The 25707-nt window shown below is 45.9% G+C and overlaps 1 protein-coding gene across 1 annotated transcript in view; it reads left to right on the plus strand.

Annotated features, from left to right (window-relative positions):
- Positions 1 to 25707, plus strand: part of LOC142571206 (uncharacterized) — a 130403-nt gene that overhangs the window by 33851 nt on the left and 70845 nt on the right. Inside the window, exons 2-3 of the mRNA XM_075679477.1 lie at positions 11211 to 11290; positions 19504 to 19849. Coding sequence (XP_075535592.1) covers positions 11211 to 11290; positions 19504 to 19849 — 426 coding nt within the window. The remainder of the gene's footprint in view (positions 1 to 11210; positions 11291 to 19503; positions 19850 to 25707) is intronic.

Raw genomic sequence — 25707 nt, forward strand, 5'->3', positions numbered from 1 at the left:
TAAAAGCGCCCTTGACTTGAATGATGCTTTGTTAACATCATCTTGTTTTAATTAAATGGTTCTATCCTATGCACTGATGTTTAAAATGCACCAGTCATGTTCTTTCCCTGTTTTGTTTAGGTGTCCCAGCATCAATGTAGGTTGAGCTTTCAGTTTAGACTAGTCCTAAAGGCCTTTTGCTTTCTCAAAATACAAGATGTTTGCTTCCAGGATAGGTTTATATTTATGTTTCGGTTACTTAATAAAGTTCTACAGTGTTGAACAATGTAGGATTTTTCACCTCTATGTCTTGTCGTAATGTGTTTTGATTATGTTGTGCTTTACCAAGCTGCTCCAAAATGCAATTCTTCTGCTCCAAAGTAGAAGATTCCTGCTTAAAAGGTGTTCCAAAGTTGCAATTTTGCTGCTCCCAGATGTGCTCCAAAGCACTCAAGGCCGCTTCCACCCCTGTTCAGTGCATCAGCTACTGTAATACATTTTCTAGACCACGTACAAGGAGCACACAGATGCAACCAGTGCGCAATGCATTGTAAATCGTGTCACTTTCTGAAGGCACCTTTTTGGTGAGTGTGATTGTTCGTATGGAAGGCACAGAATTTCAGACACGTTTATTGAGGTTATGCCGCCCTATGTGTCTTGCTATGGGGGCCATGAGGTCTAGTCTGCTTGACGAGAAGCCTGGGAGCGGGTCGTTGAGAAGGGATTGTGCCACGGTCTAATGGTGCCATCTGGAGAATGCTCATGTAACATCCTAATGTAGTTGAAATTTGGCATTGTAGACTATAGTCATTGAACCTCTTTGGCAGAGTGGCGATCCGCCTTGGACGCACTAAAGTTGATGCTGACTCTGCCTGCCGCTGCAACTTGTGTGTTCCCATAGCTTGCTCCACGCAATCTCTGGCCTCGGATGATTCAGGTGTCTTGGGCTGTTGACTGCGGTTGTCTGGACTAACGGGTGCATTAACACCAAGGCACGGTTGAGGCACTTCCCTACTGTGCTTTCTGTTGCATCTTAGAGCGCTGTCGCCTACTTACACCTTGTATGATCGAATACCACACTGTTCCATCATGGTACCCTTTGACCATGTTCTATTAGCATGGGCAGAGACTGTTACATTTTGTCCTTTTCTCAATGGGTGGAGATCTTTTGCATGCTTGTCATGGTGGAGCACCATGGCATTTCTTGCTATCCAAGAGAGGCTTTGCATTTGATACCATTGGCTCCAGCAGCACGGCTGTCGTGGGAAGGAATGTTCACGTTCTTCTACCCATGAGAAGTTGCTCTGGACTGGCATTGATATGTGGCAGGGGTGTGTTGTGGTGGTTGAGAACTGCAAGTTGCACGTCACTGCCACTCTCCTCAGCATTCTTGAGAAGCATCTTGACAGTCTTCACTGCTGATTCAGCCATGCTGTTTGGTTGTGAGTAGCCTGGACTTGATGTCGAGTGTTCAACGTTCCACTCTATGGCAAAGTTATTCAAGGCTTTACAGAAGAACTGAAGGCCATTGTTCATGACAAGAACTGCTGGCACACCGTGTCTTGCAAAAAGTGCCTTCAACTTGCAGATAGCACAAGCAGCTGTCAACCTCCCAGAAGTTGCTATGATAGTCCACAGTCACCAGAAAGTTCCTGCCCTTGTCATGACCCAAGCGCTCCAAAAGGAAATTTGGTTGTGGATGAGGCTTTAATGACTTTCTTTGTTGTACTGGTGCATGCTTTTGACACACTTCACATGACCCAATATGATCTTTGATTTCAGCATTCACAACGGGCCAGTATATGCACTCTTGTGCACGTTGCAGCGTGCTCTCAATGCCCATGTGTGTTGCATGTAGCTTCCCCTTCAAGTCATGTCGGAGAGCTTTGGGGATCACCAGACGCCCTTTGTATATGAGATTGTCGTGCACTACAAGCTCATCTCTGAAGGGAATGTAGGCTTTGGCTTCCAGAGGCACTTGATGTTTGGTTTGTGCCCATCCTGACAGAATAACAGTCTTAAGTATCTGCAGTCATCCATGAAGGTTGTCATCATCTCTGTCATCCACCAGGGTTGCAGCATGTATCCTTTCAACTGTATATTTACAAATTGGTAAGCTCTGCATAAGATTTATGTCCTCTGCTTGTTCTTGGCATTGTTGATTCGGTAGGAACGCTCGAGACATGGGGTTGGTCAGAAGAAGCTCCTTGCCTGGTCAATACTGTACATCAATGTTGTAACATTGTGTTTGCAAAATCATCCTTTGTAACCTTTTCGGCACTTGATCAAACTGTTTCCTCATGGATGTTTGCAGTGGTTTGTGGTCAGTAAGCACAGTTGTGTGTCTGCCATAAGTATACTGATGGAATTTGCATAGTGAGAGTACAATTACAAGCATCTGTTTTTCTATCTGTGCATATAATGAGTGCTCTGCCTGCAACTGCTACTGGCTGATCCTCTTGTAGGAGTACAGCTCCTAAACTGCGTTCACTGGCATTGCACTGTACTACAAGTGGTTTGTGGGGATCATAGTATGCCAGTACTGGTGCTTTAGCAACCAGTTTCTTGGCCTCTTAAAATGCCTTGGCGTGTTCATCTTTCCAGTCCCACAGTTGACGTTTGACTGCTAGCTTCCCGAGCAGCTCGGTTACTTCTGAAATTCTTGGTAGGAAGCGTGCGGGGTAGTTGACCATACCACAGAAAGATTGAATGCCATAGACATTGGGCGGCATTTCTCGTATGGCTTGGGCCTTTTCAGGGTCAACACTTAGTCCATCAATTGTGAGCAAGTGTCTAAGAAACATCATACTTGTTCGGTGGAATTAAGTTTTTTCCTTGTTCAAATGTCCACCGATCTCGTGACACCTGTCGAGCAAGCTGTCGAGCTTCAGGTCATGATCACGTCACGCTTCCCTTTCAGTTTCACCAACACCAAAAAGCAGTATGTTGTCCGATACGCACTGCACACCTTTGAGACCCTCGAGGGCTGTTTGAAGCTTTTTCTGAAAGATTTCACTACTGGCTGCCAAACCAAATTGAAGGCAAAGTCATTTGAAACATCCCATTGGTGTCTGGAATATAGTTAGGAGACAAGGTTCTTCATCCAGGACACACTACTAGCATTCGTCGCGTAGGTCAAACTGAGTTCTCAGGCTTTGCAACCTCTGGCAAAACGTCATCCAGGACAGGTAGCAGGTGTTGTTCGCATTACAGAGCATTGTTCAGGGCTTGTGGATCAATGCAGATCCTCCTTTCACCGCTTTTCTTTGTGGCGACGACCGTTTGGCTGGCCCACAGAGTAGGTTCATTGACATTCTCAATTATTCCACACTGCTCCATGTGTCTGAGTGTTTTCTTGAGCTGTGGCTTGATGCTGACAGGGATGCGGAAGTTTGTGACTGCTTTTGGACAAACTGGCGGCTTGATTTACTTTCCCTGGCAGCAAGCCTTTCCCTGGCAGCAAGATTGTTCAAAGACAGCTGGGTGCTTGTGGAAGATGCGATTCGTCGATCCTTTTGTGTGTTCCTCAGACACTGGCGACAAGATTTTAATGAGTTCAGTAATGAGTCTGCCATCTTATAAGTGGTCTGAGGTCATCTTGCACAATGATGAACTCTGCAGCATGCTCGTATCCATATGGAGCGATCACGCTCAAGTTTTTCCTGCCTATCGGTATCACCTTTGCACCTTTCCACATGCGCAGACTTGTTGATGTTGGCTTTATCTGATGTGATGTGACACTCTTCTGCATGACGATAACTGCTGCTCCACTGTCAACCTGAAACTTCACTTTCCTTCCATTGACATATAACATCGTGAACAATGGGTTTGCTGTGCCATTTCAAGCCATAAGTATAACATCAGAGTCGTCATCCTGAGGTTTCAAGCTGGTGACAGTCTTACTGCTCCTGCACATACTTGCAAAGTGGTTGAGCTTTTTGCTGTTGTTGCATGTTTGCTTCCACGCAGGACATACGTTGCTTGAGCTTTCGTGACTTCCTCCACAATAATTGCATGTTTGCACAGTTCTCCTTGCTGCTGGGTGCTTCCCTTTGTTGACCTCTGCGTTTGTGATGCGGCGTTTATTCTTTGTGACGGCATGCACATCTTCGGCCGGTGTGGCTGCCTCTTTGAAAACCTTCATCTGTTGCTTTGTTGTTTCATGCTCGAGGCACGCCTTCATAAATTTCTCCAGCAAGGGGTCTTCCAGCTTCAAAGCGTCAGCACGAGCTCTTTTGTCTTTTGTTCTGCAGACAATCTGGTCGTGTATTATCTTCTCCTTTTTCTACCCCGAAGCTGCAGTCTCTGGTCTTCAGTTCCAGATCCATCAGGAAACTGTCAAAGCTTTCATCGGAAAGCTGTAATCAGGTGCGGAAGATGTAACAGGAGTAGACTTCATTTTACCTTGGCGAGAAATGCACTTCAAACAGTTCTACCATGTGCTTGAAGTTGAATTCTGGGTGCGGTTGCACCAGAGTTGCTTCTCCGAAGCTGAGTGTGTTGTACACATCAAGGAGATTTGATCTTCCGACCGTGAGAACTGCAGCTTGCCTTTCCGAGGATGCATCAGCGGCATCGGTCGCTTTCAGGTAGAGCATGAAGACTTCTTTGAATGTACGCCATTGTTATGCAGTGTTGCTATCGGCTTCAAAGTTCGGTGGTGGCGGTAGCCTGTCCATGCTGCTTGGTTGCTTCGCTCACTTTTCACATCAGTGGTTTCAGTCTTCTACTTCTGACACCATGCTGATTGCTTGTATGGAAGACACAGGATTTTAAAGAGACACATTTATTAAGGCTACACCGCCTTAAGTGTCATGCTTTGGGGTCTGCGAGGCCTAGTCTGCTTGACAAGAAGCCTGGGAGCGGGTTGTTGAGAAGGGATTGTGCCATGGTATGGTGGCACCATCTGGAGGCTACTCATGTAAAAGTAAGCATTTTCTTTTATGACCTGATTTTAAAAGGCCGGCATAAAACACAGACACAATAAGAAAAAAAAAGCAATTATGGTGTGTTGTCCTTTTCATAGAAATAGTCATTTTCATCTCTTGTCCATATTTTTCATGCCTATATTTATTATTATGAGTCCTTTACCAACTCTGACAGCCTCTTATTGTAATGTTCTTTGTTTATTTAAGAGAAATGAACCCCGTGTTCTTTGACCATCAGTAATTCTTTACAGGCTGTGATTAAAATGGCAACCATGAACTGTTCACTGAAATGTGCAGTGTCTAATATACTAAATCTGGCATATGGGAGTATATAAGTATGTGTGTTCTATGTACATACATATATATATAGAACACCTATTCCAACAACCCCATCCATTCTCTGTTGTTTGCATGCAGCATGTTTACAACAAAGGGTGTGCACAGGTCCTTGAAACCCTTGAAAACCCTTGAATTTGAAAATCACATTTTCAAGGTCCTTGAAAGTGCTTAATTTTTTTTTAACCGTTGAATGTCTTTGAAAAATCTTGTGCAAGATGGAAATCACGATATACACAAAGAAAAATTGGTGTGAAACCCCTGCATAAAATAGAAAAATGTTTATTTTCTCAGTGAATAATTTTCTACTGACCGTGAAAAAAATTTCTTGAAAGTTTCACAAGTTCAAAAGTGTACAAAAGCTTTCAAAAGTGTACGGCCGTATCGCCATCACTGGCCGTTGGTTCAGTGTCTCGTGGTTTTGCGTTGCACGTGCGCACGTTGATGTTTGACTCTTTGGGCAACCGTGCGTTTAGACAGTTCTCTGCGTGTGTCTGCAGCAATCCCGCAATGCACAGAAATGCCTGGAAAGTGTAAATTTCAAAGTGTGTGGCGCAGTAACAGTGCCTACAAGGATTGGGTGGCACCGGACGCAACGAATCCATATCGAGAAAAATGCAAACCATCTGGGAAGTGCTTCGACCTGGTTGCCATGGCCGAGTCTGCACTGAAAAGCCTCATGAAGAGTGCAAAGCACAGCGCCTGTATGAAGAAAGCAGCGGCAGGTTTGGTGCACGAGCATTTTTCCGCTAGCGCGAGTGCGCGACCTGTAGATACTCCGTTGCAGTCATTTGACGTCAACAGCGCGTGCAAGGTAAACGAGCTGGTGACAGATGCAGAAATATTATGGACGCTGAAGTTAGTCACATCCCACTGCTCCTACAAATCATTGGAAACAGGCGAGTTGTTTAAACGCATGTTTCCTGATAGCGAGATCGCTAAAGGCTTCTCATGTGGTGCGAAGAAATGTGCTTACATGACCTGCCACTGCCTCAGACCTTTTTTTCTATCATCACTGCAACGAGATATAGAGTGGTGCAAAAACTATGTCATACTTTTTGATGAGTCTGCTTACGAGTGCCTGCAAGAGAAGCAAATGGACGTGCGCATAAGATTTTGGGACTCATCCAAAAAGGTGATAACTAAGTACTACACATCTGTTTTCATGGGGCACGCAACGGCTGAGGATATTCAAGACCAACTTTCAAGTGCACTAGAATCGTTGCCACTGGCGAAGATTCTTCAAATCTCAATGGATGGACCCAGCGTGGACCTCAAGTTCTTCAATATGCTGCAATCTCACCTGCAGGAAAACTTTCAAGTCCACTGTCTTGACTTGGGTACTTGTAGCCTTCACACTGCACACAGTGCCTACAAGGCAGGCATCATAGCGAGCAAGTGGGGACTCGACACCCTTTTGTTCAGTCTGAGTGCGCTGCAAGGGGGCATGATTTTTCAGCAGTCACTGGGAGGCAGTATTTCCTCGGAAGTATGTTGCCCATCGCTGGGTTGAGAATGTGGCTGTCATCGAAAGAGCTCTGGAACTCTGGAGTGGTGTGCAGAAGTTTGTATAATCCGCAAGGAAGAAGCGAGTCTGCCGAAGTGTGTGTCTTTTCAGAACATTGTTGATTTCATTCGGGACACATTAGTAGTGGCAAAGCTGAACTTTGCTCTTAGTGTTGCTGCCACACTGAAGCCATTCCTAATGGAATACCAAACAGACAAACCGATGTTATTTCTTCTGGCGAGAGACTTGGAGACGATAGTCAGAAAGTTAACGACAAAATTTATCAAGTGTTCGATATTGTCTTCAGTAGCGGGGATCACTAGCTTGCTGCAAATTGATATAGAGGACCCAAAGAATCATACACCATACACCACTGGAAAAAGTGGACGTTGGTCACACAGTCGAACAAATTGTGAAGAAGTGCAATGCAAGTGCAAAAGATATATTTCAGTTCAAGATGGAGTGTAAGCAGTTCCTAGTAGCAGTAGTAGTGACGAAGAAGGTCCTTGAGAAGAGCCCCTTGAGGTTCCCTGTGGTTAGAGGCCTTCCCTCACTTGACCCTCGGCAGATGTGCTGCAGGCCTAATGAGTGCCTGGCAGGCCTCAAGAAAGTGTTGGGAGCAATCATTGTGGCAGGGGCTGACAGATCAGCATCGAGACTCTGTGCTTGCAGAGTACACGGAGGTGTTACAAGAAAAACATCAACTGCGACTTTTCGAGAAAGCCACCAGTCTGGACAACTTTTTAGTGAACTTTTGCAGTTCAATGCTTCTTATGCAGAGCTGTGGAAAGTTGTAAAATCTTTGCTTGTGCTAAGCCATGGTCAGGCCACTGTTGAGAGAGGCTTTAGCATAAACCGACAGATCTCTGTAGAGAACTTGAAAGGCCTCTATTACATCTCGCAATGAATTGTGTGCGATGCAGGGAAAGAAGCAGGTGGTATCTTTAACATTGTCATCAGAAAAGATTTGAGGACGGCTATATCAGCTGCAAGGCATCATTATAGTGCTTACTTGGAAGCCCAGAAAAGGCAGGAACAAGAATGTGTCAAGCAGTAAAAAAAGCGCTGTGCCGAGGATCCTCTTGACAGTCTCAATAAAAAAAGGAAGATACTGGAAGCAGCTGTTAGCGACCTGACTGTATCAGCAGATGGCCATGCTGAAAAGGCGGAAGCAGCCAATGACCTCACCTACATAAATCACATTCCATGAGAAAAGCGGCAAAGGCTAAGGCTGAGCAATTGTTAAACCTGAACAAAGAGATTGAGGCAAAGCTTCAGGAGGTCTCTTGAACTTTCCTTGGTGTGTCTTGACAGATATGTTATTCCACATTGAGTGCAATATAAATATTTATTTTTTTAAAATGCTTTTGTATTGCAAAACTACGAAATACATCTTCGTAGTAGGTCCTTGAATACCTCCTAGAAGGGCCTTGAAAGTCCTTGAATATCCTTGAAATTTTTGCTGTATAGCTTGTACAAACCCTGCATGATGCACACCTCTTCATGAGAAGAATTACTGGCCACGCCACTTTCTGTCACCCATTATTGTGAATATGGTCAGGAATAAAAAAGATTTTCTGACCAACAGAGTACTTTTTATCAATTTCTTATTATATTTTACTAGTCCATGTGCAAAGTGCAAGTGTATTAAATGTCAAATGAAACTGTTATAGGATGTGCGTCATATGATTTTTTTTGGCTGGCATGCCTTCAAACTACTGAGTGTTATACAAAGACTAACTTTCTCAGAATAACTAAACACTAAGTTAACTTGTAAATAATCCAGGTGTAAGAGGTGCCTGAAGTAAGCACATAAGAAATAAAGAAAGATGTATGAAAGTGTATTACTGCAAAGGCAGAAGAAAATACTACTGCTGCTCTTTGTTCTACACTTTCACTTTTCATTCGAAAGCTTTCCTAAACCTTTTTTCTTTCTTATGCGCTTTCCTTAAGCACTTCCTTTTCCAGCTGGATTATTTATCAGTTAACCTAGAGCTTAATTTTTCTGTAACAATGAATGTTCTATGTACCACTCAATTGTTTAAAGGCATGCCAGGCAGTAGGCACGCACTTTCCTTTTAAGTTAGGTATATTTCACAGTTTACTTAAGGTGCTCGCCTTTCATACGTATATTAGAGTAAATGGTTAATCAGTTACCTAGTCGTCACTTCTCTTGTGGTGTCTCTGCATTTGGCAAATAAATGTTTATGGACCATGGGATCTGAAAAAATATTCAGTTTCTGAGAAGTTTGTTACTGTAGTCAGTAAAAACATATGCTATACTGTTCACATATTCTAGGAGAGGCTGCAAATCTGAATACCAGGCTATGGGAACATTCAAGCTTTTCTCAGGTGCTGCAGTCCATAAACTTTTGACGTCAACTGCACGTTCATCTCATTTTCCTGAGGCTGTGCCACAGAACTAGGTCCCTGACACAGCTATTGTAGTTGCTTCGGGCCTGCAGGGAGTTCTTTTTTTTTCTTTAAGGGACACTAAAGACAATAAGATCTTGCAATGACTGTCGACAGTAATGCACTTAGCACTGAAACAATCTAGTGACACAACGTATTGCCACCGTTAAAATGCCTTATATATGAGGCTTGTACTGCAGCTGTACTCCTGACCCGCCATGGTGGCCTAGCGGCTATGGCGTTGCATTGCTAAGCATGAAGTTGCAGGATCGAATCCCTACCACGGCGGTCGCATTTCGATGGGGGCAGAACACAAAAACACCCGTGTCCAGTGCATTGGGGGCACGTGAAAGGTCAAAATTAATCCGGAGTGCCCCACTGTGGCATGCTTCATAATCAAGTTATAATTTTGGCACTTAAAGTCCCAGAATTCAACTGTACTCCTCTCTCACACCTCCTTGTACACCGTGCAGCGCTGTTGGCATGAAGCATGCACATTGCTTTTGAAGTGCATGGCGTGCCGGTAAATGTGCTGAGAAATGCATCACGCTGCACCATCTAGTAGCACTGCCAAGAAGCCTGCACATGCGTAGTGCACCATTGCGTGCATATGTTGGGATTGGTTATCTCTCTGGTCACGTCCAAATGCACATACTCGGTGACCCAAGTTGCTGAGAGGTTCATTGAAGAGTGGCACATACTCAGTGCATTTGTGGCACAGCTTGCTAAAGCATCAGGCTGCTGTCGTTAAAGAACATAAAGTGGGTTATTCTGCCGAGCAGGGGAGAAATTTTAAAGGTTTTATAATGGTATATTTGTCTGGTTGAAATCTCTCATTGTGAAATTGGCTGATCAAAATGCACCCAGGCGCCTCGCCCACTGCTACTGTGTGCGGCTTTCCACTGCAAATGTTGCTCTGTTGATCTACTGGCACATACCCCGTGACCCAAGTTGGCATCAAAGAGGTTCGTTGAACAGCAGTACATAGCCAGTCCCGCAACCACCGTGGCCCATGTCGGCATCAAAGGCATGTGGCACATAGGTACACAGTGCCACGTGATCATTAACCCAAGTTTTAAACCCTGTTCCCTTGGCAGAGCAGCTCAATGCTCTACCCATTTGACCATAAGCTGCAGAGAGACCCAAGTTTGCATTAGAGACATAGATAGGCACAGATAGACAGACATACCTGATCGACCGACTGACCCTGAAGACGATTACTAGAAGAGAAAATGAAGGCTAAACTGCAATTTTCCCATTTCATTCCAAAGCTCCAGCAACTGTGTGATATCAGAAATGCAAAGCCTTTTTTTTTTCTTTTACTTATTTCAGCTGTAGTGGCTCTGTAAATGTTCTTAAAACTTGCTAAGTTGAGCCTTTGGCTCATTTCTACAAAAAGTTAACTAGGCCTGAGCAGATGCTCTCAAAACCAATGATGTCAGGGCAAGCTGGTGTGGGAACTTCAAGGCACCATTGCTGCCCATCTTTCCGTTCTAGCATCTGTAGTGGCTTGCAAGCTTATTGTCGTGGTGAGGGTTTCTTTTTTTTTTTTTTTTGTATTGTAGAAGCATAATTTACTAAAGCAGCCCAACTTATTGCAGTCTTTAGTGTTGCTTTAAATGGTTAAACAAAAAGAAATGTGGTTGTTCAACTTCTACTACGACTTGCACGGGCTAGTCAAGAAGTCCATGAGGGCACAAATTTGACAATTTATGTTCCCAATCAATCTGTAAGTTGCACTGAAATGCCTGGAAAACTGTCTTCATGATCATTCTAGAGCAAAGGAAAGTATGTGTACAATGTTCAGCTGTTTTCTTTGCTGGCTTTCTAACTACAGAATAAATTGCTTGTCTTTCTAAATATTTACCAGCCTGTGTGAACACTTCACTGTGTGTGTGCCTGTGCAAAGTGCGCACTTTTCCTCCTCATCTGTCTCCTTCCCCAATGCAGTGTAGCCCACTGGTCTCCTGCCGGGTTAACCTCCCTGTCTTTCCCTTATCACTTCTGCCTCTCTCTAGTGTGTCAGTAACTTTCCTTGGGCTATGCAGAAACACTGGAGGAAATGGCCACATTCAGGGGAATGAGGCCCCGAAGGCTAGTGGAGGCTGAAGAAAATGACTGTGAAATGGTAAGTGCCCCATTGAACTGAATCACTAATGTGGCGGTAGTGCAAACATGCAAAGCAAGGAAAGTGCAGACTGTCTTACACTGAGTGGATTGCTCATACCATCTTGTTTCAAGTTTAACAAACAATGGCCCAAGAGCTTTTGTAAGTAGTGTGCTCATATTAGTGGGTCACTTCACTCTCCACAGTAGCTTAGTTGCTGCGGCATCGCATTGCTGAGCGCAAGGTCATGGGTTCGATGCCCGACTGTGGTGACTGCATTTCAATGGAGACTAAATACAAAAGCGCTTGCATTCTTAGTTTAGGTGGACTAATTACAGAATTCAAGGGGTCAAGGTTAAGCCATTAACCTCCACTACAGAGTCTCTCATAACTTTATGCATATTTTTGGGACAGTGAATCCCACAACACAACTTTTCTCATAATTTTTATGGTTGTCAGTCACGACACATTCTGTCAGGATACTCAAACATTGTTGCAGACAGAACACCATTAGCAAGGTGCACTTTCAAAATTTATCATGTAATTTGTAACATAGAGTGTCATACTTCTATGTCCAAAAATATGATCTAATTATATTGTGTTGGAGCTGTCACAGATCTGAACCTAGTATTCACCACCAAACGAGTGGAATCACAGATGTCTGCTGCTAGCAATCACAGGGCAACACTTGCACTCATGACCAAAACTTATTGGAACTACGGAGGTTCACAAATAAATGTGATTTGATGTAACCTCATGTCTAGGAGTTGTAATAAGTTGTAATATATGGAGTAGTTATTCCATGGAAAGTGTCGCAGATCAAAAACATTTTACTTGATTCTTTTTTTTTTACATTAAACCTGGGCCAAAATCTTCTCTGATGAATGTCAATCCAAGCAGCTTGTACATGAAAGCAAAGCTGTGAAAGGGAGTTTTAAGACCATTCGGCAGGTCCTAGGGGTCGATTCTGGCACAGCCCAAAATATACACAAGACCTTGAAAACTTGTTAAATGTATTGTGAGATTCCTTCACTGTACGCAAGCCTTTTCAAATGCTTCACTGTATCTAGGCTTAGTACTTCTATGCTTTTCATTATATCCAATGTGTGTTCCTGTATGCTACACGGACATTACCGATGCCAGCATTCAGCTGCACAATCTCACCAATGCCCTGGTTGTCTGGCTGCTGTGGGGCTGTGACGCAGGCTGTCTTGTTGGCTGTTCTCTGGACTGATGTTTGATACTGATGATTTGGACTTTGCCACTGCTGCGTGAGAATTGTTGTGGAATTCTCCTTAACGGCTTCGCTGCAAAATTACAGCACTGTGAAATGCTTGGAGCAAGGGTTCTATGAGTGCACCACTTGCATAGCTTCCACAACCTTGCCTGCTAGGCATGAAACAGGGTTATGAGAAACAATTCAGATCTGAAAAACTTTCAGTGTCTAATCGTCATAGATTCATAGTCATAATTGTCAAGAAAGGGCGCTCGTAGAGAAGAAGGAAGGAGGATGAGGTTCGAACAGGCCCTCAGTGTTCGAGTCAATCTCACGTGTTTTTAATATAGACGGCGAGCAGCTGACACACACCACTGAACTTCTTTCACCTCGCTGCTGGTTTATACTTCCTTGTGCAGTGTGACCGGTGCAAGTGCTAGTGTGGGAGGGGCTTCAAGGTGAAGCAGAGAGGTTTTGGCACCAAGTGCAGCAAAGAAATCTGTTCAAGAAAGGAGGAAGTTATTCACTGGCAGAGTACACCATGCATCTCTCTTCGACATCCAGTTCGAGGTTTCCTCAAGTCTGTACTCGGTCTCATGTTTAGTAGGCAATGCTGTGGTAGTTACTCGAGTACTGCGGTCATAGAAGTCTCACACTGCATGTTTCACAATACACTTGTTTGTGACATGCAACTTTTTCTGTGGAATAACTGCTTCATGTATTACAACTATAACTTGTGGATGTGAGGATGTGAACATAGGTCAAATCACCTATCTTTTGTCCAACTTCGTGCTTCATTCAACATTCTACATTTTGGTCGCAAACATGAGGTGTGCTGCAGCCGCTGGTTGCAGTAATGTGTCAATCGGTGCTCATTTGGCAGCGAATAAATTCAGATCTGCAATGCCTTCAATGTAATGAATACATCATATTTTCAGACATAAAAGTGCAGGACTGCAGCAAACTACATGATGCATGCCTATAACTTTCTTTCATATGTGACACTATTTTTTGTATGCCAATTCGAGCAGTGATGGCAGTCTCTTTAGCTTTCGTAGCTTTGCCTGTTATGTACGAAACACAGTAGAAGTGCAGCAGAAAAGTGGTGAGGGCTACAGGCATCATGCTACTGACAGTACTGCACAAGCACTGTGAGCCTGGCAAGTTGGGTCAATTGAAACTAGCATCGGCAGTGTTCCCTCCATCTTTGATGAGTTCTTGACTCAGTGCATGGGGTGCATTTAATACGCCTGCAGAGCTTCATTCCTGTCCAAGCGGGAATGCTATAAAGAAGCACCATACATTTTGAAAATATGTTGCATGATTTAAAGATGCGAGATTAGTACAGATGCGTTGCGAGTAACCGTTAGGCTTGTCTCACAAGCACTTTTGATAAGTCAGCTGGTGTGCTGAGCAGTCGTGTGCTGCAATTGTGAAAGGTTATGTTCCAGAGGTTTTTCATTTTAAATATTTTACGTCGAGTAGCCACAGTTCTTTCAACTAGTAAAGGTGTGGTTGCTCTGACAGTGTGACTGCATGCATGACAATGCTTGTTCACTGCTATTGGCTGGATGGTAAAATAATTGCATCAAGTTTGAAACAGACAGCAGCTGTCTTGGAGGACTAGTTTTTGTTATTACTATAATTTATCAGTATGGCTAATTTGGAATGTGAACTACAGTCAAATCTCGTTAATGAGAACATGCTTAATTCGAACTTCCGGTTTATTTGAACTGACGCTGTGATTCCCTCAAAGTTATGTGTATTCCAGTGGGTGAAAATGCCCAGTAATTCTAACATGCAAGCATTAGTGACGGTTAATTAGAACATACCACACTCCGAGAGTGCTCTCAGCAACGTGCCAAATCACTTGGCAGACTCACCGACCAGCATTGCTCTGACCCTGCCATAGAGGAAAGGCTTGGGAGAGACCCCTCAGCACTTCATGCAAGGTTCTGTTTAAAGTCCAAGGGCAATAACACCGTCGCCGCACGCCCTACGCTATATGTACAAGTGAAAGTGTGTGAGGGGAGCCTATGCTCAATCTCGCTCATGTGAAAGAGATGGAGAGGAGAAGAAGCACGCCGTCTTCCATCATTCGCGAGGCACCCAACTGTAACAAGCATGTGGCTCCCCCTCGGGCATAATCCTCTTTGGCTCGCCAGGCTTGGTAGAAAACATTGGTCCCCGCACCAAATAAACACTGATGAGCACAACTGCTTGGCGATCAGTCATCGTTCACCACCACGCTGCAGAACGTCACTCTAACGGAGGGTGCCTCGAGCCCCTCCTCGTTCATGAACCAGGGCAGATGGTGACACTGGCGACGAGTACCCATGTATCGACCCATGCTGCCGTGAGCGGTGAGACACCACCCCTCGTAGCTGCCACCATGCCTCTGTACGGAAGGCTCGAACCGTTCGAGGGAGATGGGTCCACCTGGGCAGTCTATGAGGAGCAAGTCCACGTGTTCTTCGGACAAATGACGCACCCGAGGCCAAACAGCAGGACATTTTCCTGGCCAGCTGTGGGACCCGCGTCTTCAGTCTCCTGCTCGACCTTCTCAAGCCTTAACACTGCCTGTTAAGATGCTGAGTGAGCTGCTCACCTTACTGCGCTCGCATTTCAACCCGGCACCATCCACACTAGTGGAGTGTTTCCACTTTAATAACCGGAGCCGCCGGTAAGGAGAGACCCTCGGGCAGTTCGTTGCTGCACTACAAGGGTTAGCCAGTGCCTGCGCCTTCGGGGACTAGCCGGACTCGTTGCTCTGGGACCGTTTTGTCTGTGGCATCAACAACCCCGCCATGCAGACGCGACTCGTGGAGCTTCCCGACCCCTTGCTGGATGGCGCCGTGAAGGCAGCGCTGGCGATGGAAGCTGCCACCAAGGACGCTGGCGAGATTGCACGTACGACTGGCTCGCTGTCGGCGGAAGCAGTGGTCAACAAGTTGGCGACAAAGGGCAGTATCTGCGGTTGCTGTGGTGGTGCCCAATCCACCTCACAGTACTAGTTCTCTCAAGCACATGGCACCTTCACCTGCCGCTTCAGAGGTCCAGCCCACAGGAGGACCAGCGGCAAAACCAGTCGCTTCTAGCGAAACACTGCCCACCACAGAGGCGGCAAGTGTTGCCATTAGTGCAGCGCCTGTTGGGCCGGTGTCAAGTCCGACACCACTTACAAAGCTGGTCACTGCGGACCTCCCAGACGGAGCGAGGCTGGCTCAGGCAGCACCCCGGTGTTGCCACACCTGGCCCGTCAACACTGGTGCTTCAGGTGGAGTAAACCGTGGAGGCCGCCGTACCATTACTTGCCTGGATAGCAGGCACCGTTGACCCGGCTGGGACGGCGGCAGAGCCTTATGCTTTGAGCTTGGACGTTTTTTTGTATTTAACAAACTGGGGTAAGGGGTTTAACAAGCATGTGACGTCCCCTTGGGCGTAATCCTCGTTGGCCCACAAGGCTCGGTGGCCTGCCAGCCTCGGTAGGAAACATTCTTCACCGCACCAAATAAACTCCGACGAGCACAGCTGCTCGGCGGTCAGTCATTGTTCATCACCACCATGCTGCGGAGCGTAACTCTAAGGGAGGGTGCCTCGAGCCCCTCCCCTTATCATGACACCAACGTTGGGAGGCACTGAGGGGGGGGGGGGGGGGGGGGACAGAGGTGAGGCAGCGTTCTCCAGCGGCTGCAGCTGCACATGCCGTGGCTGCGTGCTGTGCGCGGCTGTATCTTGAGAGTGACCTGCGCTGTGGTCAGAATCTAGGGGCATCAGCAACTCCTAGCTTTGTGTGTGTGTTCTCGATGTTCACTTTTTGCTGAAGCAATAGACAGCACGAATGTCACTTTGCTCGCTGCTGCCATCCACGTTTTGACAGTGAGTTTCCATAGTCATCGAGTGAGATGTGTTGATGTTTGCTTTTGTGCGCCTGACACCATTTATTAATTTATTTAGTAGGCCTATGTTTACAACTTTATATGGCCGATAAAACTACTATTTTTGCTTCGTATAGCTCTCCAATAATTTGCTATCGCAATCAATGCTTCATTTTTCCAGCAAAACTGAGACTTTTTTTTTTTACAGTGACGAGCCTAAACCGAGACGTCATGATGAAAAGGTTGTTGGAGACAGTGTGCCACATCCGATTTTGTACAAGATGGACCCTGAATACAAGGACGTAACGGCAACACCCAGTACCTCATTCTCCTTATCTTTTGCATGCGGCGATGCCGCAACCGAAGGGAGCAGACCAACATGATTATGATCAGTGGCAATGACTTCGTCATCTTCATAAAACATGATATGTTAAGAATGCAGGACAAAGAAAGTAAACGCAGTGCCAATCTGTGGGCAAGCGAAGGAAAAAGCACATGAGCACACAGAGGGAAGCAAGAAGCAGTGGTGGAGGCCCAGTCCGGCCTTGGCAACTCCGTCGTGGCAGTTTTAGGTAGCAGTAAGGGGGCTCAGGGGGCAGAGGTTATTAGAGGTTTAGAATAAGTGCCCGAAAAGTTTGGGGCCCTAAAGAAATAGTTGAAGCTACTGCGCATGTGTGAGACGCAAACTGCGTTTGGGTTTTGTATCCAGCACACTATTTCACTGATTTAGCGGGAGCCCCAAAAGCTTTGCGTCAGCAAACATGGCGGCACCCATCGAAGCAACGGCTCTAACCTAGCACCAAACTGGGCTCGATTTGTGGCAACGCGTGAAGTTCGCAAGCTAGGAGATGTGACTGCGGTTATAATTTTCTCTCTACTAGCGCGTGTTATGAAGATCGATTCTTTAGATGCCAGTGATTCCGAATTCAATTGTTGATTTCATGGCTCATCGGCCTAAAACGCCTTAGCTTGGCTGGTGAAGGCACGTAAAGTTGGTTACTGAGAACTAAGCGCGAATAATTGCTTGCTGCTAACAAAATAACTTCTAAATTGTAATTAAATGCCAAAACACGAATGTCAATATTACTCTTTTTGTCATAAAACGGTATATATTATTTAATTCTTTATAATAGCTTTTCTTTAGTGCCGCAGTGGTGCTGCAAGCACAAGGTGCTATCCGCAAACGCAAAGCCCTACTCTAAAACTTCACTCCTGCATGCCCCAACGCTAACACCTGCAAAGCTCTTCGGGGCCCCTAACCTTTGGGGCTCCTATTCTTAAGCTCTCTATTAGCACCATCCATCAAGCTGGTGGGAAAGCAAATCTGCTTCCCTCCCGCCTCGCAACTGCTCTAGCCTCGCCTTCCCTCTCAACTCCCTCGTAACTCCCTCATCAACGATGCTCTCCGCGCGCGCCTGCCTCTGTGTCGGCCTGGAGGCCGCTTAGCCCGCTCCCTGAAGTTTCGTTTTGTGCCATTATCGGGAAGCGAGCGTTGGCCGGCACGGGCAGTTTTGTGGTCCTCTCTCGCTGTGTGCTTGCACGCCGCCATATTACACGACTCACACCATTCATGCATCCTGCTATAGTGCACAAGTACTTGAAGAACAAGTCCTCCTTTTAATTTGAACTTCTTTTAATCCGAATAAATTTTCGGGCCTCTTTGAGTTCGAATTATCGAGATTCAACTGTACTAGGTTGAAAGCAAAGGCATGAGAAGTGACAAGACTCATCACTGTGTCTTGTCTGTTCACGCTCCAAATTAGCCATGCTTCGATACTAACTCACCCATTTTTTTTGTTTCCGATCAATATAAGTATAGCTGAGCTTTTGCAGAATTTTCAAGTAATTCTAGCAGAGGTAGAATACTGGGGAAGTTCGAAGCAAATTATAATGGATAATACCCAGGTAGAACATAACCAAGAACAAGCATGTGTCAGCATTGTAAAGGGAGGAACACAACGCTGACATTTATTGGCAGTTGTTTTGTAATTATTGGCAGTTGTTTTGTGAACACTTTCATTTGGTGCTGACTGTCAGGAATTTTGGCCAACTTGAAATATTCCTTATGCATTTCATTTGTCCTTTCACAGTGTTGCCCTTGAGAAATGCATTGTGAATGGGATAGTAAAGAGAAAATTAAGTGGAGTTGTATTAATCAGTGACACTTCTACAATGACGAAAAAGCCACTCTCACCATGAGAGTAAGCTGGATAAGCTGGAGAAGATGCAAAAACGAAGGATGGTTAGTGATGGCTGCCTTGAAGTTTCTGCACCAGCTTTCGATCATGTTGTGGGTTTTGATTGCTTCTCTTTAGGCAGAGATAATTCTTTGTTGGTAAAGACGGACTGCATTGTGTTTAAAAGTGCCAGAAATCGAACTTAAACAGTTTAGGTAACCCGAACAGCACGCATACAAGTAAATATTTCTTTGAAATTCTCGATGTGACACTGATGTACCAGAACATGGGCTACACCACAATTCAAGAAATTGAAGTTTTGTCTTCACTTTCTCACGCAGTAATCAACCTCTAACCGTTAGATTGACGAACATAGACTTTTAAAAAGCACTTTGTCAGTCTAAATTAGTTTAGTGTTTTTCTTTAGTATCCCTTTAAAGGCCAACTGCAATGAAATTTCACTTTGGCTAAATTGATTTTAAATTAGTATAGTGTACTAGTAAAGCAAACTTGCGAAGCTTCAAAGATAGTAAATGTACAATTTTTTTTATCAGCAGCCTTTAAATGGCACTAAGTGTGTACCTGGGGGTTAGTGGATATATATATGTAACGGAAGTCCCAGCTTATCACTTCCAAGGTTTATCAGCACATTGCAGCTGTCACACAATCTTGGAGGTTGTGCAGAGGAACTATGCATTCTCAGTCGCGCGTCACTTCCAGCTGGTAGTTATGGTGGCATTTATGCATTTTTTTTTTTCTGTTTTGATATAAATAATGTCGTTTTTTGTAGGAGCTTTTGGTGATGCATCCACTCATATTTCAAATGCAAACTTTTGCATGGAGGATGCTTTTATGTACACTATATGAAACTAGGTTTTACGTGCTGTCCAAAATTTTGTAATTTGCCATGAATGCTGCTTTTTTTTAATTTAATAACTGACAGACATTCTCGTTGAACTTCAGAACACTTGGCCGCCAGCGTGCAGAGACGGAGAGCACATTCAGGAGCAGCAGAGGCAGCGGCAGATTGACAACGCTCTTCTTGAGTACGGACTCTGGCCGCTGCCCACAAGTGATCATGCAGAGTGGCCGCGGAAACTGCAGGCAGTGATGGAAGAGGTGGACAGACTCAAACGACAAAGCCGGTGCAGTTGTGCTTGTACAGCATCCAGAAGTGATGATGTCATGTCCAAAAGTGCTTACACTCAACTGAAACGGAAGTATGAGGCACTGCTAGAAAAGGTCGGACAGCTGGAGAAGCGTAACATGGATCACCAGGAACGCCAGAGGCTCAAAATTTCACACTCTGGTGAGTATGGTTTTAGCATAACTGGCACAAATTTTTCCTATTATAAAATTCCCAACCCTTAGAGCTTGTTTACGATGGTTGTATAGGCATAAGCAATTTTGCGATTTTTCGCTTACACCCCGTTTAAGGTAGAGCTACCATAGACTTGAAAGGATGGAAATAAAATCACCGTCTGATTTTGGGAGCCCTATTTTTTGGGCCTGATAGATCATTTAGTCGCATGCCCATAGCACTTTCCAGAACCCTCCCCAGATCCCAACTACTCCCCAGAATCTGTGGAATAAGGCAGCTAAAATCTGTATGGAAGGTGCACATCCTTCTTTGTTAACATAAAGTTACCTGTCATTCGTGTACCGTAGGAACATTTTGCCAGGTCCACTGATTTATGTCTGCACATTGTCTTCAGGTTTCCTGGATGGCTGCAGGTTTGGTGTGCAGTAGAGTATAAGGCCGTATTACAATGCAGGAAACTTTCCATCCCCTTCAAGGCACTGCGTTCACTGCGTCTGGGGGTGGTTCAGAGTGCGTATACAGATGACAGCGCGAGTAACAAAGAAAAGTTTTCGAAGCAATGCAGAAGCAAACTGGGTAGTGCAAGTATTGTTTTCGGTTTTATGGTAGAAACCAACCTGACAACCTGTGATTTTTGCTTGTAGCCTGATTAAGTGTTTTTGCTTATCGGCTGTGGCAGTGGATTAGCATCTTACCAGTATTGTTATATAGCAGCACTAATGCTCTCTAATACGTAGAAGTTTCCAGCTTCCGAATACGGATTACACACCAACCATTCATATTCTAAAAGTAACCCTAATAGATATTTTTTAAAGTAACCAAGTATTTCTCAACAACTGAATGTTAAAGTCTAGATACTATTCTCTGTCTGCTAAACAAAGCACCAAAAATGATCAGAAGTGTAACAAAGACAAAAGTTTTCGAAGCAATGCAGAAGCAAACTGGGTAGTGCAAGTATTGTTTTCGGTTTTATGGTAGAAACCAACCTGACAACCTGTGATTTTTGCTTGTAGCCTGATTAAGTGTTTTTTGGCAGTCTAGTTATGTACTGTGATAATTGCATCTTTCGCGCTACAACCTGCGATATTTTCTTTGCAATGAGCCGTTGTACATGTGTCTATGACCTACATGTCCTTCAGTAGCTTTCTTTCTTTGTTCACAACTTCTGACTTTTTAAAGCAAAGCTTTCTTTGCCTCTTCCTTCGACTTTCCCACTGCTGCTGCTGCTGCTGTGGGCTGCTGTTGCGTTCACTGCGTCTGGGGGGGGGTTCAGAGTGCGTATACAGATGACAGCGCGAGTAAGAGAGAAAAAGTGACGACGATAGAAGTTCGTTTTCAGCCCACCACGTTGAATGTGCACCATGCCCTCTGGAGCTCCCTGGCCGTCGCCACATTAGCCGCTTGACAGCTGTGATTATGCGAGACTCCCCTTGGAAGCATTGCAGAAACTGCAGTGCTTCCTTTTCTACTAACGTGCGACGCCAGAGGGGACGCAGGTAGAACTGTAGAGAGGTTAAGGAGAGGGAGAAGAGGCAGTTTCAATATAAGAGAGGGGAGAGGTGACCTGAGAAGGCAAGGAAACCCCACTACTATACGACAGCGGTTGCAAGGAAACAGGATAAGCTTAAGTTCAAGATACCGTACAGTACATTGCTGCTATTTCTGAAAAATAAACGCCATGCAAATAGTCAAGCAGGCAACTTAGGCAAGGCGGGGAGAAGCAGAGCCGCATTAATTAAAGCGCACCGCAGGGTCCAGGAGACACTGCGGAAGCGGTCGACCATCAAATCAACACTTCTGTAGCCACCGCATTAGCTTTGTGGCTATAGCGTTGCTAGAGGTCGTGGATTTTATCCCAGTCACGACAGCCGCCTTTCAACGGGGATGAAATAGAAAATGCACGTGCCTTTAGTTTTTAGGACACGTTAAAGAATATCACGGTGTCAAAATTAATCCGGAGTCTGCCACTATGGCTTGCCTCATGATCTGAGTGTGTGTCATATGTAAGAGGCATGCGGTGCACAAAGAAAGGAAGAGGACAATGTGTGTGGATTGGTTCGAACAGCACGAGTCCCCGAGGCACGTGAAATGAGCTGTGATGGGGAGAGAAGCGGCGCTGAGCTGGCGTTATCGACGTGGCTCTGGGCCAAGAAGGATGGAGCATCAGCATCGCACTGGCGACAGGAGCCATGGAGGTTCGGTCAAGCCCATGACGCTGGCGATCCAGGGTGTGGCCGTCGACCTCGGCGACGTTCGAGCAAGGCTCCTTGGACTTGCTGCAGCTTCTCACGGTGGTGCCGGGCACTCTAGGAATTAGATCCCCCTTCAGAGGCAGACCAGCACGGACGATAGTCCTCGGGATGTCTCGTCGGCACTCGAAGAAGTAGCGGCAGTACCTGGTGTTAGGGCCAATCAAGTGAGGCCGGAGTGCCCCGTCACCGACAGAGTTCAGGACACCAGCATCAAAGACAGACGGGTCGACTAGCTGACATCAAGGCAGCAACGTCTACGGCGTCGGCGATGAGGAAGATCCAACAGGCATCGGGCTCTGAGATACGTGAGACGACAGACGTTTGTAAGAACACTCCTTTCTCATGGCATCGCAACCATAGGCTAGGGCTGCCTGACTTTCGCTTAGGAACTGCTGAGGACGAACGTAGATGGGGATAAGGACATATTTAGGCTATGCAAGTGTTACTATTCCTTAATGGAAGAAGAAGAAGAAACCTTATTGAAGAATAGTCCGGCAGTTCTTGCTGTGGTGGCCTCAGGTGGCGGCTCGAACTCCTTGGACTCGGGCGGCATCTTTGGCTTGCCGGACGGCCCAGAGCTGGTCTGCCAGCTCTGAACTTTTGATAGCCACCTCCCAGCGGCGGCGACGCCTACGGAGAAGGTCCCCGGCAGCTCCCGCATCCGGGGTGGCGTTGGGAAGAAGCAAGCTCGAGCCTTCCCATACTCTGGCAACGGCCGCGATTATGGACGCGTCGCGAACGCAGCTGGTTTGATTACCGTTGTTGCCGGCACATTCCCAGAGCATGTGTCGCAGTGTTGCTCTTTGCCCGCAAGTTTTACACGCGTCTATTGGATATAAACGCGGATAGCATTGGTGTAAGATAGCAGGGCTAGGGTAGGTGTGTGTCTGGAGCAAGCGTAAAGTTACGGCCTTGTTCCTGTTCAATTTATCGTGCAGTGGCGGGAATGTGCGTCTATAGAGTCTGTAGTGTTGGGTGAGGTCTCTGAACGTGGTTAGGCGATCACCCCACGTCCAGTGTGTTTCTTGTTGCTGTATTTCTGTTGTAATGTCCCGATCCGGCAGATCCGATGCCCCGCTCTCGGGGGCGGAGGCGGCGGCCACATAATCAGCGGCGGCTCGGCGTGTGAGACCTCGAGCCGTGGCGTGAGCCGCCTCGTTGCCCGCGAGCGGAACATCGGTGTGTGCCGGGGTCCAGAGGAGGAAGACCGTAGAATTTTTGAGTTGCGAGGGCGATGACGAGTCGCCGTCGTCAGAAATTTGGAGTATGCGGGCCGTTTCCCACGATACACGACCGTGCACGAAGCCGCGGATTGCCGCCTGCGAGTCGCTGATCACGATCGCGGCTTCTTCGGCCGCCTCCGTGTGTCCTGTGGTCACCGTGGCGCTCGCGAGGCACTTACCCGAGCGGTCTACAACCGCTATCGCATGTGCGCTTCTCCCTCCTCCATATCGCGTCGCGTCTACGTACACCGCCTCGTTGCTGTTACCAAACTTCTTCTGAAGGTCGCTTGCTCTTTTGTTGCGTCTCCCGGCGTGGTGCGTCGGGTGCATGTTCTTGGGAAGCGGCGGGATGATCAGGCGGTCGCGAACTGAGGTGGGAACCGCTGTCTTTTCTCCATGCTGAGTGTAGTACGTGATGCCGAGCGACACGAGGATGCATCGGCCTGCCTTTGACCTCGATAATGGTTCGTATTGCGCAATGTCGTGCGCCTCGATTAACTCGTCAAGTGAGTTGTGAACTCCGAGCTCTAGAAACTTGTCAGTGCTCGCGTTGAGTGGAACGCCGACCGCCCTCTTGAAAGCCTTTCGGATCATGCATTCGACTTTGTTTTTTTCGGACCCAATCCACTTCAAGTAGGGGGCAACATACGTTATGCGCCTTATCGTGTACGTCTGCACGAGACGGATCGCGCACTCTTCATGCATACCATTGCATCTATTCGTGATGCGACGCAAGAGTCGGATCGTGTCATCTACCGAACGACGAAGTATTCGCACCGTCTCTCCATTATGGCCGTTTGCCTGCAGGTGTAACCCTAGGATTCTAATTTTCTCTATGTGCGGTACGGGAGTACCATCTGCCAATGTAATGCTTATTTTGGAGTATTCCCGTTCCTCTTCGCGCAGGGTTTTACGACCTCTCCTTGTGGGTTTGTAGAGTAAGAGTTCGGACTTGGTAGTTGAGCACTGGAGGCCCGTTCCACGCAAGTAATTCTGAACCGCATCTACTCCTGACTGTAGCGTTCGCTCGACGTGACCGTCACATCCTCCTCCGGGAACCCAGAGGGTGATGTCATCCGCGTAGAGACTGGGATGTAATCCTTCTACTTCTGTTAATTTCTTGACTAAAAATTAACTGAAAATAACACTCCTTAATGAAGTTTTATTTTTAGTCAATTGAGCTTTGAGTTTTTCATTTTGAGTTTGCGTTAATTAAAATCTGTTTGCTGTGCTGCCCTGCATCTCCCGACTCCATCTCTCCTAACATCTGCATGCCCCCGAGACCAGTGACATGCGACAAATTAACGACAGTGTGGTTTTGGAACATACAGCCCCATAATCCAATTCAAGTTTAATACTTCTGGCACAATGTGATGTGCTATATGAGGAAGTGACCATGATCAACCCTCTCAGAAGTTATAAGATATGGAGCACATCAATGCCTCAAGCAAACACCTCTCCCTGTGTGTTCTGTGTACTACACAGACAAACAGTAGTGGTGCAGACGAGGTACCATTTAATATCAACTCATCACTCTCGCGTTAACTGAAACGTTGAAGAAATTAAGCTTTAGCCGTAAACATCACTGCTAATTATCATCAGTCAAAGCATTCAGCACGGAAAGCTTCGCTTACATAGATTCCCACAGTGCATCGGATCTGCATAATTTTTTAATGCGAAAGCATTATAGTATGTCCTATGACGCAGAAAATCTGGCGTGATTAAGCGATGGTACCAAAAATGGCCAGAGGTGCAAAGAGCAAGAACACGTAAAAAATGCTTGGAATTATGTCATATTTATTGGAGAGGTTAGTGTAAACAGAATAAATTAGTGGCTTTGAAAAGAGAATTTGGTACATCTGAGTTTGGGTGGGAATGCAAACTGGGCCTCCGAAGTGTGAGACGAGCACACTTCCCCAATACCACGGTGCTTCCACGATTCTGGCTGACTAAGGGTGTGCCTAGTGCACAGGTCACGTCACAGCTATATGTCTGTGTCGTGACCTGTGCAGTGTAAGGGGACTCAAGGTGGAGTAAATGAATAAAGGGGAATTAAAATGTTTCAAAGTTGTCTAAAATGAATGAATGTGGATTAAGGTTTGTATTAATTAGAGCAAGGTGGATTATGGTAGAGTTGTGAAGGACACTTGACAATGTGTTTATTTATTGCTGTCACGTATCATATACATAACCAATCTATTAGAGAACTCAAAATGCTTTTGCATTCTCATCGCGTAAGGATACTTAAGTGACTGTCAACTTTTTTTTCAGCAACCACTTATTTAGCTTTTTTGAGAAGTTGGTCGTACAGCAGCCATTCATTCTTGGAAAACTTGTTTGCAACCAGGCTCTAAAGTTGTTGAGAGGCTGT

This window comes from Dermacentor variabilis, chromosome 2 (assembly GCF_050947875.1).
Source record: "Dermacentor variabilis isolate Ectoservices chromosome 2, ASM5094787v1, whole genome shotgun sequence".
NCBI lineage: Eukaryota > Metazoa > Arthropoda > Arachnida > Ixodida > Ixodidae > Dermacentor > Dermacentor variabilis.